This window comes from Durio zibethinus, chromosome 3, assembly GCF_047325235.1.
Source record: "Durio zibethinus cultivar Kanyao isolate XHJ-2024 chromosome 3, ASM4732523v1, whole genome shotgun sequence".
In the NCBI taxonomy this organism is placed as follows: Eukaryota; Viridiplantae; Streptophyta; class Magnoliopsida; order Malvales; family Malvaceae; genus Durio; species Durio zibethinus.
The window spans coordinates 35,434,693-35,456,421 of record NC_143164.1 but is presented as its reverse complement, the minus strand read 5'-3'; the positions used below and the strand labels follow the sequence as shown (position 1 = coordinate 35,456,421).

Below are 21,729 nucleotides of genomic sequence, written 5' to 3'. Positions count from 1 at the left end.
GTTTTATTTTAATTTTGTTATGAATAGTAACATTCACTACATTTTTTATCTTAAAATTTTATGAAATAAATTCTAAAATTGTTTCCTTTAGCTTTTTTTTTTTTTTATATTGAATTCGCAATAAAAAGTAATATTTTCTCATCCACAAATCATACCCCTTTCCAGTTTCCACGATCAGTTTCACTTTTTAGCTTAGGCTTACTGTTTGAGGACGTTGTCGTTTCACTTTCATGTGCTTCGGAATTCGGCTTAGGTTTAGCCCACGACCAGTGAATCATTTAGCATTTTATTTTACTGCAAAGAAAGTTTCCCTAAACATCCAAATATAATGCCAAACTCATCCTTACAGTTTTAAATTAAGAATCCAAAGCATATATAATCTTAATTAAAATGCTGATTAAAATTAAAAAGAGAAGAAACTTGTTCCCTGAACTTGCCCAGAAGCTTTTCACTGTACAGGTTCATTTGCACTGCCAGTCAACATAGTGATTATATGTACCCCTAATTCAATTTGAGCACTATGAAAAATAAAAAGCCTTTTTCTTTTTCTGGTACACTTCAAAATCCTGTAAATAACCTCTGCCATCACTGATTGTTTTTAGACAAACAATCTAAAGATTGGACATGGAGCTCGAAGGAATGGCCATGAAGCATTTCATCAGATCCAAGTAGTTTCACAATGTCACATCAGGATCATCATCATAGTCAAAATCTGGTTCACTAGAATGCCTCATTCTCTTCGCTTCTCTAGCTCTTTCCTTCTTTGTGTAGGATGGTGTCATTCTTGGAGCAGACACAATAGGAACTAAAGGACCTATAGTTTGTGATAAGAATTGTGAGAAAATTCATTTCATGGCACCAAACATTTACTGTTGTGGAGTTGGAACTACTGCTGATATAAAGGCAATTACTGGTACTTTCTTAAATTGGTGTTTACTGTGGTTCTGCAAACATTAGTAGTTGCTTCAAATTGCATGCTCGAACACCTAGGTTGTAAAACTGTAGCTAACCATTGTTATGGTCTTAGACATATCCCCAGACATGGTCAGCTCACAGCTCCAGTTACACCGATGTCATACTGATAGAGAGTCAAGGGTTGTTACTGCATTGACCCTTCTCAAGAGACACCTTTTCAAGTAAAGTTTTTCTGTTTTTGATATTCTTTGACTGACAATATACCTCTACATAGTCTATAGAGAATATGTGATTCTAAATGCTTAACAATTTGCCCAGCTACCAAGGGCTATGTTTCGGCTGCTTTGGTACTTGTTGGTGTTGATGTCACAGAACCTCATTTGCATACTGAGTTTTTTTAAACTCATTGGGGCTTCAAAACAACAATAGCTTCTTCTCTATTTGTTTGATTTCTGATCACTACAATGGCTAAATTCTGCGGATATACCCCTATAGATCAACTAACACATTGCCATTTGCTACAATGGGCTCTGGTTCATTCAAGGAAGCACTGCAGGCAGGTGAACCTTACTAAAATCTGGAATCTTGCTTAATGCCTAACAATGGCTTCATCATGTGGAGCCTACAAAGGGATTCTCTACTGGTGATAGAGGGAAATTATATAAGGAATGGATTCCTGTTGATTTTGACTGTGTATTACTTGGTTGTCTTGCTAACCAGTTTAAGTTTTTTAGATAAAAAACTATAAAGTACTTGAAAAGAATTTATATGTTTAAGAGATATTTATATATTGTTTGGAATTTGTATATGTAGTACTTATTCGGTTTTATGCAATAATTTTTTGGACAAATATTATTTATTTATGTTTTGTTTGGAATAAGAATCCCAAGTATAAAAAATATACACGTCCATTAATAAATTAAATAAAAATATATAAATAAGTATTTTTTGTGAAAGTCTTAAATCTTTTCACTAAATGATGTAAAGTGCTATAGTGAAGATCATAATTCTCAATAAAAATAATTTTAAATGAGGATCAATACAAGCTTTTACCAAAAATAAAAACTTTAAGTGAAGGTTAATAAAAACCTTTATTAAAGGTAAAAGATATAATCAGACTCAAAATTGATCTTCATTATAAGTTTTACATTTTGTGATAGATCTAAATTAACTTTCACTAATTATTTTCATTTAGTGAGGGTCTTTTAACCCTTACTAAATAAAAGTTATAGCGAGAGTCATGTTATCTCTCATAATATATAATTAACGAGAGAACTTATAGCAAGAGTTTATGAGAGTCACATTAACTCTCACTAAAAGAATGAGTGTGGATTATATGAACTTTTAGTGTGAGTTGTTGTAACTTTCATTAAAAAACTCTATTCCTGTAGTGTTTTTTTTTTTTTTTCAAAATTTTAGAATTTTAATAAAAATTACGTTTTTAAGATAACAAACACGGTGGATGCTAAAATTTTATTTTCGAAATTTTGAAATTTTAATAAAAATTACATTTTTAAGATAAGAAACATAGTGGATTTTGAAACTTTATTTTACAAATTTAGGAATTTTAACAAATATCGTGTTTTGAGCATAAAAAGTGTAGTGGATATTGAAATTTTATTTTCAAAAACTTGAAATTTTAACAAAAATTACATTTTTAAGATAAAAAAATGTAATGAATGTTGAAATTTTATTTTCAAAAACTTAAAATTTTAACAAAAATTACGTTTTTAAGATAGAAAAAAATGTAGTGGATGCTGAAACTTTAATTTTAAAAATTTAAAATTTTAGTAAAGATTGTGTTTTTAAAATAAGACACGTAGTGAAAATTGAAACTTTATTTTTGAAAATTTAAAATTTTAACAAAGATCATATTTGTAAAATAAAAAAAGTATTGAATGTTAAAATTTTATTTTCAAAAATTTAAAATTTTAATGAAGGCCATATTTTTAAGATAAAAAATGCAGTGGATGTTGCTATTCATAATAAAATTAAAATAAAATGTAAAATATTTTTATTTAATTTTGTTACATATAAAATTTAAAATGTATTTACTTAATATTATTATTTATGAAATTTGTTCCGTGTAAAACTCCTGGGGGATTTGCTACTCTCTTTCAATCTTCAAGTCAATCTTATTACAAAGATCAATTCGCGTATTTTCTTTGCATAAAGACAATAAACATAAGAATAGTAATTAAGATTGTAAAATTAAGTTTGTTGAATATTTGAAAAAAAATTTCAAAATTCTTTAATTTTAATGTAAATAACTTATTATTCACATATAACGTATTGTGAATATTACATGTTATTTACGTATTATAAAAAATAATATAGTAAAAAATTTTATTAAATAATCTTATTTTTTTTAAAGCAAACAAAAAAAATCTTATATTACATGAACAAAACTCATAAATTATACATTTTTCTTTAATATTATTTTTTTAAAAATTATTTTGGATTTTAAAATCTAAAAATCCGAAATGCTTTTTCAAAATAAATCATTAACTTTTTTATCTTCTTTAAATAAAGGAGTATTTAATTTAATTTAATAATATTTACCTAGTTAATAGTACGAAAAGTTTTTAATTGAAATTTTCAAAATTTAAATCTAGAGCAATACTATACCGATCAAATATACGACTATTGACGTCTGAAGACTTGAAAATGGCTGATTTTGTTCAGCCCACCATAATCTTAAATATTGACTTGATCATCATCATCGTCAGCTTCTTTACCGAGGCCCTGTGGGCTAATATTTAAAGCATGCATGGTATTTTTTTTTTTTAGATATATATATTAAATAAGATTTTGAAGGGGACTGATTGATGGAGCTAGCTAGCTTAACAAATTTCTAACATGCATGATTGAGCAATTTTTCATGGGTAAAGAAAAAGCAACCGACAATAGCCCTTTCTATTAAAATCTTGACATGCTTCAACCACATAATCAACGGGATTTATCAAGTGTTTGCTTTTATATGATGGTCAAATTAACTCGACAATACATTAATTCGACCTCAATCTTTTTATTTTAATGCAAAAGGACCGAAACCCTTTTTACCCATGCATGCATGCTAGCTTTAGATTAATTATAGATTAATTAATGGGTATCCGAAGTAATAGTGATCTTATAGATTGGAGTAAAGGAGTATTATAACTAAATTTTAATGTATATCATAATTAATCAAAATTTTAGTGTAATTTACTTAAATAATTTCAGTCATGATTTGAATTGAAATTAAGAAACATGAATGTTAATTTGTGATTTTAAGTGATAGCTATTAGTTCAATAATATTGAAATTGATTCAAAAAATGAGAGTTTCGAACTTGAATTAAAATTATAATTTAAAAGATAAAAAAAGATTTTACGATAATTTTAACGAGCAAAGATTCTATTAATGAATTCCGATGGTTTATTTAGACTTCATTTTGTTATTTACTTTAATCACTCGTTTTTTGTTATTTACTTTTTACTTACTCAATAATTATTGAAAAATAATAAAAGCGAAAAATATAATGATTAATCCATTTGACTGAAAATGAACAAATTATTTAAGATATGGTATATATTAAAAATACAATAAATTTTGGGGAAATAGTAGAGAAAACATACAAAAAAGGGCACAGAGCAGACCTGATAAGTGATATAGCTATCCCGGTTGTCTGGGTCATGATCTTTAGAGTGCTTATCCCCAATATTATTCTCATTATATATATATATATATATATATATATATATATATATATATTCTAATGGAAAGGCATAAGATTTTGAGAAAAAAACAAACAAATACCAAGGTTGTTAGTTCAAATAGTAACGAGCTCAATTTTTTTTAAGTAAAATTTCAGTTTCAAATTTTATAAATAAAAAAAATAAGTATTGAGAGAATTTACTCTCTTATAAGATCCGGCCTAATTTGATTTTAAAATAGTCAAGATTTAAAGTAATTATCGAATATCGAATGTTTCAAATCCAAAAAGAAAGAGTAAACAAAATAGTATTCTAACATCATATTTGGATTGCAGGGAGAGAAAAAAGAAAAAAAAAATAAAAGAAAGTAATCAAGAAAATTTTTTTTTTTTTTAGATAAACTTTTAATTTGAAAAAAAAAAGGTGAAAACTCAATAACTTTTAATTTTTCTTGTAATTTTCACTTTTTTAATATATCAATTTGGGGAAAAAACTAATGAAAGGAAAGTTGAAAAATTTTATTTTTATAAAAAAACTATTATATTTAGAAATACTTTAAAATCACAAATAATGAAATGTTATAATTTTAAAAAATATTATAATGAATCATTTTTTTTATTCAAACAAATATTGTTAAATTTTTTTTTATTAATTTTAATTATTTAAATAAGGGGTAGATATATATTTTTTTTAAAAAAAATTATTAATATTTATCTAAATATTACTTAAAAGACGGCTGCAAAAATATACCTAAAATTTTATGGCATTTAGCTTATTTTCTATTTGATGTACTTTCTACATTTTTTATATATAGGAGACTGCAAATTACAAATAAAAAAGATTCGTAAATGTTAAGATATAAATTTTAAATTTGTTAAATGTTATTTTATAAAAATGATTATATAAAATAATTAATTAGTTAAATTTTAAATTTAATTTATTCTCTATTTCTAGCTAAAACAATGCATGACCTCGAGTGTTATTATAATAAATTTTTTATTTGAATATTTATAATAATAATAATAATGTGATGGATTGTTAAAATATTAAAATTTTAATTTCAATAATTAAAAATAAAATCAGGACTATCTCAAATATAAAAAAAATTTAAAAAATTGTAATACCACACGATGAATATGTTGGAACTAGAGACGGCGAACTAACCCGTCTCCGACGGGTTTCGGTCCGACCCAACCCTATGTGGTTGATTTTTTTTTTTAATTCGAGTTTCGGGTCGGGGTCGAGTTTGCTTAAAATCCGACTCGATCCGATCTGATATTATATAAAAAATTATTTTTTAATTAATTATTTAATTTTTTATTTATATATATATATTTATATAATGATATTTTTAAATATCTATATTTAAAAAATAATATTTTATATTTTAAAAAATAATATTTTATTAATTTTGGATCGAATCGGGTCGAGTACGATTTACATAGTATCGGGTTGGATTGAATTCGGGTATGAAAAAATAAAAAAAATTTTGAATAAAGTTGGATTCGAATTTAATAAAGCATAAAATCAGGTCGGACTCGAAACGAACAAAACTCACTTCAAATTCGATCCGATGTCAATCTTAATTGAAACTTGATTTCAAAATTTTGATAGAAAACTTCGGCTTTTAATTAAAAAGAAAATAATTACACATTCCATAAATGAATTAATGCCATTTGCCCTACTAAATATTTTAGTTCAGCCCCGAATAAAGTTGAACCAGCCGCCATGGCTACACCCTTTTTTTTTTTCTTTTTTTTTTGCCTATAATTTCAAATGACAGAAATTTTCTGATTAAAATATTTATTAAATTATTTTTAATAAAACATTTCACGAACTTCACTTAAATAATTTCGTATAATTTATTCCCTTGAAAACGTGCTATAATCATCTGAAATTTATACAAAAGACAAATACTACAAAAAAAAAGGGGGGGGGGGGGGGGGGCGGCAAAAAGCGACCGATATCTTTACCAGGATGGCTGCTGTCTTTTATAAATTAGTACTCCTGGTTGTAGTATTTAATTCCTCCTTTTCTTAGCTGAATGCAATTGATGAGGACTTGATAAATCTTGGGGTTTTTTTTTTCTAAATTTAAGTATTTCGTTTTGGTTGCAATTTGAAATTATAATTGTATAATTTATATTTAATACATTATTAATAAAATAAATTTTATATAACGCCAATAAAATATATAATGTCACATTATTAATAAGTAAACATAAATTTTTAAAATAAATATACTGAATTTATTTAATTATGTTATAATTTGTTAGTTGATTATTTAATGATTTTTAATATATAGATATAATATTTGATTAAAATTGTAATTTTTTTTGTAGTTGTCTTTTTATAAAAAATCTTTTAAAATAAATATACAAACTTTGATATTTTAAAAAAAATTTTCATTAATGACGTGATATAATTTAGTTTACTGATAATATATATAATTTATTAATTGATAGTACATTAAATATAAATTCATAATTATAATACTTTAGAAGTTTTTATTTCAACCTATTTGGTTATGGTTAAAAATATTAACAAAGTTTATAACTTTTTTAAAAAATATATCTTCTAGGTCGGTATTTACTAAACTTGCACAATTCAATATTTTTCACATATACAAAACAAAATGCTAAAATTGTTTCCTTTAGTTTTTTTAATATTAAATTCGTAATAAAAAGTAATGTCGGAAAACGTCGTCGTTTCACTGTCATGTGCTACGGAATTCATCTTACGTTCAGCCCCTGCTTTGACCCTAATTAGCTAATTCGGCTTAGGTTCAGCCCACGATCAGTGCATCATTTTGCATTTTACTTTACTGCAAAGCGAGTTTCCCTAAACATCCAAACACAATGCCAACCTCATCCTTACAGTTTTAAATTAAGAATCCAAAGCATATATAACCTTAATTAAAATGCTGATTAAAATAAAAAAGAGAAGAAACTTGTTGCCTGAACTTGACCAGGAGCTTTTCACTGTACAGGTTCATTTACACTGCAATTTAACATAGTGATCATATGTACCCCTGATTCCATTTGAGCACTATGAAAAATAAAAAAGCCTTTTTCTTTTTTTGGTACACTTCAAAATCCTGTAAATAACCTCTGCCATCACTGATTGTTTTGAGACAAACAATCTAAAGATTGGACATGGAATCTCGAAGGAAAGGCCTTGAAGCATTTCATCAGATCCAAGTAGTTTCACAATGTCACATCAGGATCATCATCATAGTCAAAATCTGGTTCACTAGAATGCCTCATTCTCTTTGCATCTCTAGCTCTTCCCTTCTTTGGTTTTCCTCTAAAGAATTCGCAGACAAAAGTTTTATATTTTTAGTGTTTGCAGGATATATCATCCTTGTTTTCCGAGCATTTCAGACCAAGGTAATTTTTGCAAAACAATATTCAGAATGGATACAAAGTTAATACACTTACTGCCCATTGGCGAAGTAACCTCCACCCTTATACCGCCCAGGACCATGGTCTGATTTCCCATCTGCTAAACGCATAGGAATAACAAACAACAAACATCAAGAAAGGAAATCTAAAAATGCATTTGTATTTTATAGGCTTACCATCTCTACCAGCAGCAATGTCTTCAGCCTGACAAAATAAACAACAGAAGAAAAAATCAGTTTGAAAAACCTCCTAGTGAACAAAATTGTGAGAGAAAAATTAAGTTGTAGGCACCAGTCACTGCTTTAAAGTCAATGAAAATTAGCTGCATTAAGCTGTAAACATAAAACAACTATTTTACTGAGAATTTCATCTTTTATGAAATCCATGGAGAGTTTTTCCCCTATAAAGGTAGTCATAGATATGGTTAAAACATCCATTGCTACTAAACAAAGAGATGCCATGTCTGGAGGAGCTGTTTTTTGACAATGGCTTTAAGATCACAGCCTTTGCTAGTGTTAGTTGGGAAAGATTTGGCAGGATTTCTGTAGAAAAGGAAGCAATGCATTCATTTCGATTCATATACTTGAGAAGTGTCAGAAAGGCTTCAGCCTATAAGGGCATGCAATCTTTGGTGCTTTTATTTGCAGCAATAGCAACATGATTCTTGCATAAAGTTGCATTCAGTTCATGAGCTTCTCTGCAGATACTAGAATGGTTGTAACGCAATCTGTAGCTGAGTATGCAATTGAATACAAAATGATACAAGCTCTTGTGAAATGAGGACACCCCTATCTCCACCAAAGAGAACAATAAAAACAATATGTGATAGATAATAAGCAAACACCATCTCATCATCCTATTATTGGTCAAAGGTGCTTCATAATTCACATGCAACTCTATATAACAGAATCGCAATCTGTTCGACATTGCCTACACTTTAGTTGTAGGAAAACACATTTTCAAGTGAGCATTGGTTCTGTGCCAGCACTTGAAAAAACCCACCTCATAATTCACTTCATTAGAAATGGACAAGAAGTAAATACGCAAACAAACAAGAAAAGAAGAAGAGGAAAAAGAGGGAAAATTAATTAAGAATACGCACTGCAGGTGAAGTGACCGAAGATAATGAGAATAACCTATCTTCAGGCTGGAACTTCCTGGACCGTTTCAATCTGCAAGACAAGTTCAATACATGGCTCACACATAATATACAAATCCATAAGACAAGTTTGCATTGAACTGAATTTGTTTGAATTTCAGACTATGACTCAGAATGGAACTTTAAAAAGGTGAGAAATTCAGCTAAACTGCAGAGTCCTTAAGAAATACACATCTAACAGACTCTACACTGTCAGTCTCCAGATCAAGTTTTACCCTTTGGTAAATCCTAAACATACATAATGAGAAATAAAGCATTTACATCAAAGAGCAAAAAACAGGTATTCCATACAGCGCAGTGTTCTTAGATGAAGAGAGGAACCCCTCAAAGCTTTTCAAAACGTTGCCGCATTGCGTTGGATCTTGTAAATAACTTGTCTCCATATCATACACCTGCATTCAACTTTCCACAATATTCAAAAGCAGAAATACGAATATGAAATATAATCAAATTCGAAAACATTTGGTGGAAAAGACGAAAGAAAAGGATGAAATCACTTGTCTTTCGATGTTTCGAAGCTCTTCTTGAAGCTTGGCTCTTCTACTAAGCAGAGAAGCCAGCATCGCCGACGGGGTTGATAATCCTCTTGGACCTAAAAACAATGTTTTCAATTCTTCTCTTATAAAAAAGGCAATAGAAACTCAAAAATCGAATTTAAAAGATGTGATCGTAATGGCTACCGTCGTGATCCATATTTTCGCGCGAAAATTTTGAGATGATTAGAACCCTAAAACCTAAGTAGAAGAGAACTTCATCGGAGTCGGATCGGATCCATTTCGTTTCCGAAAGTTAAACGTTGAGGAATGCCCCCGTTTTCAAAAGGTCCGAATTGTCTCCATCAGTTTGTCGTTTGGGCCGGACTGGGCGAAGTTGGGTTATTGGGTCGGGTTTACTTTGGATTTTTTTCTTGTATAAAACTGTAATTACAAGAAAAAAAGATGGATACGCGGCGACTAGAAGAAGAAGAAGAGGAAGTTGAATGGATGACGATGATCTAAAGGGGCCCCATGGACGGCTGAGATTTTTGATTTTATTTTAGGTCAAAATGAAAATTTTATTTAGAGATTATTAATAAAAGAAAAAGGAGACGTTTTTGAAGGTTCACTTTCGGCTTTCCCCGCTGGTCCAATCCGTAAAGGATCCAAATTGCAAGCGTTAACCCTACGCACCGCCCCACTTTTCTTTTTTTGTTTTTTTCTTCTTTTATTATTTTCGGAAGATTCCTATGTCATTTTCAACTTTGTTTTTCTTTTGTCAACTATTTTACATTTTTCGACTATTTTCTTTCTAAAATACTAGTTTTAGGTTTTCATTGCTTTATTTATATTTAAAAAGATAGCATTATTTATGAATTTAAATTTGTTCTCAATTTATTTATTTATTCTTCCTTTCAAAATATTTATCATATATTAACTTTTACAATATTTTTAAAAAATTTTATTTAAATATATTTAATATTTAAATTTAAATTTTTTTAATAAAATTAAAATTTGACAATTTTTAATGTCAAAAAAATCATAAAAATAATTTTAAAATGTAAAAAATAAAAATTTTATATATTAAAAAAATGTAATTTAGAGAAAAAAAATCAATTTAAAAAATAACATTTAATAAATTTAAAATTAAAATTCAAACATTTATAATTTTTTTACATATATTTAATAAATTAAAAACTCAAATTTTAATACTTATAATATTTTTTTTATTCTCATTGTCTTTATAAAAAACATATATAGTTGTTCTGAAAAAGCCAATCTTACAATTACTCTTTCTCACCTCACAAAAATTTTAAAAAATAATAATAAAGCCAAAGGTAGCATTAATTTTTTCTTTTTCTAAAGTAGTGGACATATATTATGAATGCTTTTTTTTTTTTTAATTTTTTTCTTTATTGCGAACCTACCGTTTTTTCCCATGTTATTAGTATAAGTTCCGCCACTCTCTTTCATGTATCACTCTGCCTGTGCCTGTTGTTAATAAGCCAGGGTTACTCCTTATTTCCTTCTTTCCTTCTTTCTCAGTTTTTTTATCCAACACTTCTTTCCGCTGCCATGTCGTTTAGAGGACTCAGTCGGGTATCTCTCAGTCTATTTGCTTTCCTTCTTTCGGTTTCATGGGTTTTTTTTTTTTAATTCCTTTTGAGTTGTCTAAAAATGTTTAATTTGCTAGTTCTTTGGCTGATCTCTGTTCTAACTAGCAACAAGAATGCGTTTTACTAGATAAAGGGTTTTCATTTTGCTTCTTGTTCAAAACAAAACATTACAATTTGGTGTTAGAAATGATTTGATGTGGAAGTAAATATAACCAAGGAAATGCCCTTTTTTTTTTCTTTTCTTTTTCTGCTTTTGATGGATCAGCTTCAGCAATTGATGTACCAATAGTTTGGGTTCTGACTTCTGAGGCTATCTTTGATATTCTTGGGGACCAACGAGCTTATTGTACATGTTAACTTGAGTTTCTGCTATTGCATGTGCTCTATATGTTGTTTGGTTTTCAAAATTCTGAATTACTTCATATGTTTCAACCTTGTGTTTTGAATTTGGCACTGTTTGTTGGAGATAATTACTCATTCAAGAACTTTATTCTCCTAAAATAATGAATATGTCAGTCCATTTGTGGTCATCTCTTGAAAAATATGAAAACTTTGATTCTATACCTGAGATGAACTCGATAGCTTTGATTAAGTTAGCAATCAAATAAGTGTCTAACAATCTGCTACTGTTTCCAGCCAAATGCTACATCTGGCATGGGCGTTGCTGATCACACCAAGGATACTTTTCTGCAACTGCAAAGGAAGAAAGTTTACCGATATGTGATATTTAAGATAGATGAGAAGAAAAGAGAGGTCCTAGTTGAGAAAACTGGTGGCCCTGCTGAGGGCTATGATGACTTCACTGCATCTCTGCCCGAGAATGATTGCCGATATGCTGTCTATGACTTTGATTTTGTTACTTCTGAGAATTGTCAAAAGAGCAAGATTTTCTTCATTGCATGGTTAGCTTTTGCCTTTAGTTGTCTTTATGTTGCAATTTAACATATTTGATGGGAGTTACTGCTTCTTAGTTGACAGGTCGTTTACTCGACATCTTATCTAGTTATACAACTCAAGTGACAATTTTCAATTGTTTATCGCATTTTAGCATCAACATGATGGATTGGCTTTGACCTCCATGAAGATGTGGGATACCTGTCAATTGTTTAGTACTTTAGTTTGATAGAAAATTTTTGTCCACATTCCCTTTTCAATGCCTTTGCCTATGTTGCTATATTATTGTTATCTTCATGTAGATTATGCTTCACAGATTCTGATCATTCTTTTCATTTTTGCAAATGATTTTGAGTGCATATGTCTGTATGGTACCCCTTTTTTGTTCTTTATGCATATTAGAGAACCATTAAAGTTTTATGTGAAATTGGTTGCCCTGCAGCTAGAAAGGAGTAAAATGGAGTAATAGGGGTTGCCTGTGTACTATCCATGGCAGCATTTATGAATGAATGCAGCTGAAAGAGATAAAATGCTGAACAGTATTTGGCCCATGTTTTGCTTGATTAAACTTTCTTAACCTTACCATAATTGGGCATCTTATTGTGCTGTCTTAGTTTTTTACCTTTTAGGCAAGAAGGTTCCTCTTTTGAGCCTTTGGTTTCACTTGTTGTGTGAAACTTAATTACTACCTTGACACTGATTGTTCCTATGAACTCCTTGAACAAAATTTTAGATGAAATAATAATATTAAGTAAATGTATTTTGGGTTTTTTGTATATGCAACTCAATCATCCTGATTATGCTAATATTTAAAAGGCCCGTAGTTTAAGGGTTTATTATTGCGATTGTAATTTCTCTTTTCTTCATAGTGAAAACTACTCAAGCGACTACCAAGTGGATGCAGCTTTCCTGTTGAGAATGAACCATTATAAATTTCATGTGTTCAATTTTTTCTTTGCATTTGTTTTATCATCGTTTTATGAAAATAGGGCCATAATCCTAACATGTCTAGGGATAAAAAATGGTTGTTTGTTTTTTGTCATTTATGTACATGACATTGTTATTATTGTTATCATGTGGCAATGGCACTCCTCTGGCATTTATCACATTAAAGAAGTTGCCCATCAGGTCTTCTTAGTTAACAATTGGGTTTTGTTGATCAGGTCCCCTTCATCCTCCCGAATCCGTGCAAAGATGCTCTATGCCACTTCAAAAGACAGGCTTAGAAGGGAACTGGATGGTATCCACTATGAGATTCAGGCTACTGACCCTACAGAGATGGATCTTGAAGTGTTGAAGGATCGTGCTCGTTGAACAGTTTGTAGTTTAACTGTTCCATTTGAGGAATTCCCTTCTTTGCTTTGCCAACTCTGAATTAGTCCTTGCTTCATAAAGCTATGTGCAGAATCGTTTTCTGACACAACATAGTGTATGTGTAAATCCTTGAATAAACAGAATCTGGTGAAGCTGATATGAAGCTCTGGGCTCACATTATCCTATTGCAGTTAATTCTGGTTCTTTCCTCTTTTTTTTCCTCTGAACGAAGAATGTTTGTCATTGGTATTTGGAAACTCTTAAACTATTCACATATATAATTGGTTTGTCTAAGAATTATTTTCTCTCTGCTCCCATATCCAATAAATTTCGTGTTCCAGTATTGAAAATGCTTCAGGAAAGCCAATATAATGCAGGAATATTTGCTGGGCAGAATAGCATTGAAATTCAAAGGCTGTGCATATTATGAAGCTTCCTTGATTAGTACCCACAAATAATGATCCAATATCCCAATGAGTTCATCATCTCCTCAAAGCTGCCAGATGCAACTGCTGTCGATAAGTTGAACTTGAAATCTCAAGTTTGTATTCGTAGAACTTGTAACTTGTATTTATATGCACATACGTATTGATCAATCAAGATTTAAGTCTTTCAATATTCAAATTATTCTTCATGTTTAGGATAGACCCTAAACCTCTTGAGTGGAAGGGCTCGTCTTTGGGACATAATATATCGAATTATGGATCCATTCATTTTCTGATGTGGCTTATGGATCACTAATGAAGGGAAAGACTTGCTCACCTCAGTCTGCTTTAGACTTTTCAATTTATCTTGAACAATTTGCTTCTCATTTTTATACCCATTCTAATTTATAACAAAATAAAATCTTCTTGCCCTACATTCTCCTTGCTCATAACTTTTTCGATTTCAGGTAAATTGATGTTTTTGATCTTAATTGTTGGGGGCATTTAATAGTAAAAAAGGTATAGTGGTTTTTTTCCCTATTAGAAGTCTTTAGTAGACAAGAAAAAGGTAATTTCGACATTTGTGCTGACTTGACAAGTCAGGTTGGTTTGACACAGTCAGTGTCATATCAGCTCGGCATTGTCTTTATTGTCCCCTAATGTTCTTTATCGTTTTTATCTATAAATATGAAGATCTAGGCAAACATTGAGGCAAGTTCAATCTACACTTATTTCTCTCATTTTGACCTTATCTATTCTGACTTGCGCATCGGAATGCAAGTGCAAGGAACACTCTTTACCTTTGTTTCTAATTGTTCTTATCTTCTGTCTTTCCAATAATGCTCTAAGATCGGAGTTTGGTTCGGAATTTGGTACAAACATTTGGCGCACCAAATAGGGGGTCTTTCCATCCACTAGCTGAGCACAAGACGATGCCACCAATTAATAGAATTTTAGAGGAAGAAGAGATGGCCATCCCGGCTAGAACAGAAATGCATAACAATTAGCACTCAGAATGACCCCTGCCATTACAAACAACCCCACCATGGAACAATTTCAAGCCTTATCTAAGCCTTTAAACAGATGTTGTGGACCATAACCCCACCACAAATTTCAAAAGTACCTAAATTAATCACCTCTGGTTGAGAAGCCGCAGTAAAATAACCAAGCTATGAAGAACTTGAAGCCTTCTCGACGTCTAGAGAAGAGGAGCATAACACTCTGATTTGCCATTACCCCAGCCACAACTCAACACATGTCGTAACTCAAAAATTTAAATAGACGAACCCTGAACCCCAACCGAATAAGGATTTGAAAGGTCGGATGCAAACCATGGAGAAAGAACTGAAAACAAAAGCAATGGCATTTGAGGACACTCTCAAGTTCCTAGAGACCTCGCCTTTCATTGAAGAAATTGATAGAGCCATACCTCCGAAAGGATTTAAAATGTCGATCTTGGAAACCTATGACGATACTTCTGACCCTTTTGATCATTTAAAACTTTATAGGACTAACATGATGATGTAAAGTGCAAATGAAGCTCTAATGTGCAAAGGCCTGGCTACCACTCTAAAAGGCATAGCGTGGTCCTAGTACACTAGCTCGAAACCGAGGTCAATTACAACATTCAAAAAGCTAAACTACTCATTCTTGTCTAAATTTGTAAGTAGTTGAAGAGCGAAGAAGATGACTTTGAGTTTGATGTCAATCCAGCAAGGTCGCAATGAGTCTTTGAAGAGTTATGTCATGCATTTTAATGCAGAAGCGCTATAGGTTAAAGACTTGGAGCAAACGATCACTATAGCCCTCATGACAAGTGGATTTAATGACAAAGATTACCATCTAAAGTTAACCTTGTCGCTAGAACCACCTAAAACCCTAGCTGACGTCTTACTGATAGCTAAAAATATATAAATGCCAAAGCTACAATGAAAAACAATTGAGGTGAGAAAGACTCATACCCCCTCATCGATTGTAAAAAAAGCAAGGATTTTTACGATCTTTTCCCAAGAAGGAGACGATATAGGGCTAAAAGCCCCAATAAAAAAAGGAACTACATTGCACTGAATTCCTCCCGAAAGAGGATTCTGATGTAAATTGAAAGAAATCTCGACCTCAGATGGTGGAAATCACTGAGATAAAATAAAAAGAGGGATCCGACCAAAAAATATACCTTTCATAGAGACATTGGCCACAATATCGAAGATTGCATCAACCTAAAAAATGAGATCAAAGTTCTGATAAGGATAAGGAAGCTAGGGAGGTTTGTAAAATAACGAAGACAGAGCTAACCCAGAACAGACTACAGACAAGATTGAAGAGAGCACATCTGGGATAGAGAAAGAAGATCAAAAATGGAAGAAAAAAAGTTTGAGGAGAGGTGATTGATGTGATCACTTAAGGCAACTTTACCTCGATAAAAAAAATTTAATCTAGGCATGGTCATGGTCGTAGACATCTCAACAAAGAGAGAAAAAGACTTGAAAGACGAATTGATCTCATTCGACCTAAAAGAATTAAAAAGAATCCAACACCTATATAATGATGCTATAATGATCATGATCGTAGTATACAACTATGTAGTCAAGAGAATCCTATTTGATAATGAGAGCTTGATCGACGTCATGTATTATAATACTATGAAGTATATGGGAATTAATGAAGATCAATTACCACTGATCATCATAACATTAGTAAGATTTGGGAATGAGCAGGTATCGATGAAAAAAACCATCAAGCTATCGATTTCATTGGGGATAGAATCGAAGACTATCACCTCGATCATAGAATTTATGGTTGTCGATGTCCCATCAGCTTACAACATGATATTTGGTCTACTTAGTCAATCTGTTATGCGGCTAAAAGGCTCAACTCCCTATTTGAAAGTGAAATTTCTAACACCTAATGAGGTTGGAAAGGTCAAGAGAGACCAGTCCATGGTATGATAGTGTTATGTCACAACAATGAAAGAAAAGACTGGGAAACAAACTAGCAGTTCATCTGAGAATAAAAATATTGAGAAAGGGCAAGCAGCCAAAGTCGACAAGAAACAAAAAGCCATAAGCAAGAACATAGAATGTAAGACTAACCTGACAAAAGTGTATTCTTAAGCCACTTCGAGCTTTTAAACTCTAACAAAAAGAAATTTTTTATTCTATTTTTAAAATTTTTTAAGGTAATTCTAAAGAGGACTGAGCTTTTAATCGACGTGAATAACTACATGTCATTTGGATAAAACTAATATGTTGGGCAAAATATAGTATGAAATGAAAATTACATATTAATTTCACTACATATATATATATATATTTAGCAAGTCATCAATAATACATTGATTATCACGTCGGGATCTATTTTCATAAGAAATGATCCAAACTTAATCGAACAAAAAAAAATTGATCAATGATCGAACTCGGATGAAATCAACCTGAATTGATAGAGGATCTCGTAGCAATTTCATTCTAGGATAGCGCCTCTGTAAAACATATATAGATCGAAACCAAACTTCAACATAAAGATTAGTTAATTCAACTTTTGAGAGATAATGTCAACCTGTTTGCTTGGATACCATTCGATATGTTTGGAATTAATATTAAAGTAATGCTTTATAGGCTACATACTAATATTGAGGTAAAACCACTTTGAAAAAAAAAAATTGCCTTAGAAAGATAAAGGGCCATCGAAAAAAAGGTTGACAAATTACTGCAAGCAGGTTTTATCATGTAAGTCTACTACCCTAAATGGATAACCAACGTAGTCATGATCAAAAAGCACAACAAGAAATGAAAGATGTGAATTGACTTTATCAACCTAAACAAAGCATGCCTAAGAGATAACTTTTCTCTCTTTAGCATGGATCGACTAGTAAATGATAGTGCCGAGCATGGCTTCCTTAACTTTATAAATGTCTATTCTGGTTATAATTAAATCAAAATGCTAAAAGATGACAAGAAAATGATAGCCTTTATTACCAAAAAAGGTCTTTACTGTTACAAGGTGATGCCTTTCTGATTAAAAAATACAAGGGCGACCTACTAAAGGCTGGTAAATAAGGTATTTGAAAATCAAATTAGTCATAACTTGAAAGTATATATGGATAACATGATAGTCAAAAGCAAGAGCTTGATCGAGCACCTGAAAGACCTTCAAGAGACTTTTAACACCTTGAGAAAGTATAATATAATATTTAACTTAAGCAAATGTGTCTTTGAGGTCACGTCGGATAAATTCTTCGATTACATGATCAATATAAGAGGGGCAGGGGTGAACCCAGAAAAGGTTCAAGTAATCTTAAACATGAAGGCACAGACCTCGATAAAATAAGTATAAAGGTTAACTGGTAGAATAGTCACCTTGAGTCGATTCATGTCCAGGTCAATAGAATGATGTTTGCCATTCTTCAAAATTCTCAAAAACATCTTTGACTTCAGGTGTATTCCTCAATGTCAAAAAGCATTTGAAGAACTCAAAGAGTTCTTATCCTTTCTACCCATTCTATCTAAGCTGAGGTTCAACAAACTATATCTATACTTAGCTACTGTAGACCAAGCCATCAGTTTGATTTTGGTCTAAAAGGAAAAAAGGGCAGCAAAAATTGATGTATTTTATGAGTAAAGTATTAATAGGGCTAGAAATTAGCTACAACTATATAGAAAAATTAAAAAATGACCCAAGAAAAAAAAGAAAACCCTAAACAAAAAAACTTTATATTGATGGATCGACCATGAATAATAGCGAAAGAGTTGGCCTTATTCTAATCAGCCCAGAAAGACTATAATATCTATATGTCTTGAGATTTAAGTTCAGAGCATCTAACAATAAGGTAGAATATGAGGCATTAATAGCTAGTTTAAGGTTGGCAACGAAACTAAAAATTCAATGTATAATTGCGTATAGCGACTCTCAACTAGTAGTCAATTAAATAAATGGAGAGTTCAGAGCTCAAAAAGATGAAATTCAAAAATATCTAGATAAAATGCTAACTCTGGTGGCTGGTTTCAAGAAAGCAAGGTAAAAAAAATACCAAGATTAAAAAATTTAGAGGTGGACTCCGTATCTAAGTTGGCTTCAAGAATAATAACAGAAAGCTCAGATCAAGTCTTGGTAAAAGAACTGACATATAAAAGCACCAAAGACAAACTTGTAATGTAGATCACAAAAAAAAATGGATAACATTAATCAAGGTATATCTGACCACGGGAACACTACCTTAAGATAGGATTCGAGTTAAAACATCAATAAAAAAAGCTTATCGGTACATAATGATCAAAGGGAAACTATACAAAAGGTCTTTTAGCCTATTTTACCTAAAATGCGTTGATGAGAGAGAGACAGATTATGTCCTACGAGAAATTCATGAAAGAATATGTGGAACCCACCTTGGACCTCAACAATTAGCCTATAAAGTGCTTAGGTAAGGTTATTATTGGCTTACCATAAGAAGGTATGCGATTAAGCTAGTTAAGATATACAATATATGTCAAAGGTTTGCTCATGTGCAACATCTCCCTTCAACTGAGCTCACCCCTATCATTAACCTATGCCCTTCATGTAGTGAAGAATAGATATCCTTGAACCGTTTATTTTGACCATAGGTCAGAGGAGATTTATCTTAGTGGCAATGAACTATTTTACCAAATGGCTTGAAATTGACGTCCTGGCCACTACAACAGAGGCCTAGGTTAAGAAATTTGTATGAAAGAATATAGTTTGTAGATTTGGCTTATTTCAATTCATAATAACAGACAATGGCAAATAATTTGAAAACTTGAGGTTTAAAAAATGGTGCTCAAACCTTCATAATGACTTAAGATTCACATCAGTCATCCACCATCAATCCAATGGATAGGTCGAAGTAGTGAACAAGATAATATTGGAAGCCCTGAAAAAGAGACTTGATGCAACAAAGGGGAGGTTAGCCAACGAACTACCAGAAGTGCTATGGGCTTTAAGGACAACCACTAAAGTACTAACAAACAAAATCTTGTTCTACTTGGCATTTGAAATAAAGGTCGTAAGATTTGTTGAGATCGGTCTTCCGAGCTTAAGGGTAGAATTAGGGTCAGAAGAAAAAAATGAGAAAGCATTAAGAGTCGACCTAAACCTTATCGAAAAGTAAAGAGACATAGCCTTGACATAGATAGCGATTTATCAACAAAAGGTGTCTAAGTATTATAACAAAAAGGTTTAACATATGTACATCAAGAAAGATGACTAGGTGCTTAGAAAAGTTGAAGCTTCAAGAATAGATGACCGAGATGACAAGTTAGTCTCGGTTGGAAAAGGACCATATGCATTTAAAAAGATCATCTATGACATAACTTACAAACTACAAGATATGAATGGCAATATCATTTCAAGGATGTGGAATGTGAATAACTTGAAAGTCTATTATCAATAGCTTGAACTAAGCCGAGCTTACACTTGTATTTGTACTTGAAAGTATAAATTAAATTATGATTACACTGAGCTCATTACCAAATTGACTTAATAAAATTTGACCTAGAACTTGGATGGATTCTCAAGTTAATTTAATTCAAGGTACTCCTAAGCTATGCGACTAAGTAAACCTTCAGTCTGTTTAATCAAGCTTAAAGTTTGAACTTGATTAACCAAGTAAATCAATAGAGTTCATATTATCATGATTAACTGAGCTTAAACTTGATCACAAATAAAGAAAATTAATAATGCAACTGAACTAAAATTTTAATTGAACAAAATCTACATTTCATTTCTCGTTGATTATTTCAAAGTCCTCAACAAAAAATCCCTATCTAAGGTTACCACAAAAACCAACCTTGTACATTTAACAATTCTAAAATAAAAAATTTTACAAAAGTTAAAAAGAAAAAAAAAGAATCATGCATCCGCGATGCCAGTAGTAGCAGTGGCATCCTTATTAGCAGAAATAATAGTAACAAACCTCAGTTTCCCTAACCTTTTCCCTCTCATGCTTAGCCCTCAAAGCTGCCTTGAGCTCAGCATCTATGGCCTTTTCATCATCATCTTCTTTTTATTTTTGCTCTTTCTTAGTCCTATTTGAAAGAGGCTTCAATATGATATTGCTAACATCAATATCAAAGAGGTCAAGGTTGAGGTTGAAAATTTTAAAATGTACCTCATCCTTGGCCAACTAAAAGGCATCGACCATGTTTTTTTCTAGAGAACTTCACTTTTAGCTTAACAAATTCATTTGAAGCCTTGAATTCCTCAATAGCTTTTTTTTTTTAGATTCTCTTTTTCTCTTCTTAGCCTTTAACTCAGACCTCAACCTCATTATCTCGGCCTAAGCATCATTAAGCTTGAGCTTGATTTGCTCACTCATAGACTCAGTCAAAGTTTTCTTAACTAGGACGGCCTTTAACTTTATTGTCAGCTCATCATTTTTCTTTCTTTACTTGACCTTTTTCTTATAGGATATGCTGAGGCTAGAACTAACATTACTCAAGGTGTCTGAGCTCTTTCTGTGCTCCTCAGTTAGGATAGATACATCCTTCTCGACCTTGAAGAGATGGGCAATAACGAGGTAGGTGTGATGGAGGGCCTGGCTAGTTTTATCCAGAAGCTGAGATGGGAACTTTTGTTAGACTATATGAGATGAACTCAAACTTTAAATAGAATGAAGAATAATAAAAAAGTCGAGTTGAAGTCAGGTGATACTTACTAAAATGAGGGGTTGTAACCTTATAAAGTTTTCTTGTCACATCGAAGTTTTCTAATGGGGTTATTAGTGGGAGTAAACTCTAATATTGTAGAGATCTTCTTCGAGCTAGGCCTTAACACCTTGGCTTTGGGATTCTCTAAAGTGGAAGATGAGACCTCCACCCTTAGCTT

General features: G+C 31.3%; 2 protein-coding genes across 3 annotated transcripts; one reads left to right on the top strand and one right to left on the bottom strand.

Annotated features, from left to right (window-relative positions):
• Nucleotides 1-7,514: 7,514 nt before the first annotated feature.
• LOC111283942 (uncharacterized) lies at nt 7,515-10,096 on the bottom strand. Of its 2 annotated transcripts, none has more exons than XM_022872638.2 (7): nt 9,852-10,096; nt 9,669-9,763; nt 9,463-9,563; nt 9,115-9,184; nt 8,189-8,216; nt 8,049-8,112; nt 7,515-7,914 (listed from the first exon to the last, which is right to left on the bottom strand). In XM_022872638.2, the coding sequence occupies exons 1-7, from the start codon at nt 9,862-9,864 to the stop codon at nt 7,815-7,817; spliced, it is 471 nt and encodes a 156-aa protein (XP_022728373.1). In that variant the 5' UTR covers nt 9,865-10,096; the 3' UTR covers nt 7,515-7,814. The 2 variants fall into 2 exon arrangements, with proteins under 2 accessions (XP_022728373.1, XP_022728374.1); XM_022872639.2 differs by having other exon boundaries at nt 7,559-7,914; nt 8,049-8,109.
• Nucleotides 10,097-11,086: 990 nt separating this feature from the next.
• LOC111283693 (actin-depolymerizing factor) lies at nt 11,087-13,768 on the top strand. Its single transcript, XM_022872276.2, has 3 exons — nt 11,087-11,246; nt 11,900-12,165; nt 13,321-13,768. The coding sequence occupies exons 1-3, from the start codon at nt 11,223-11,225 to the stop codon at nt 13,469-13,471; spliced, it is 441 nt and encodes a 146-aa protein (XP_022728011.1). The 5' UTR covers nt 11,087-11,222; the 3' UTR covers nt 13,472-13,768.
• Nucleotides 13,769-21,729: the final 7,961 nt, after the last annotated feature.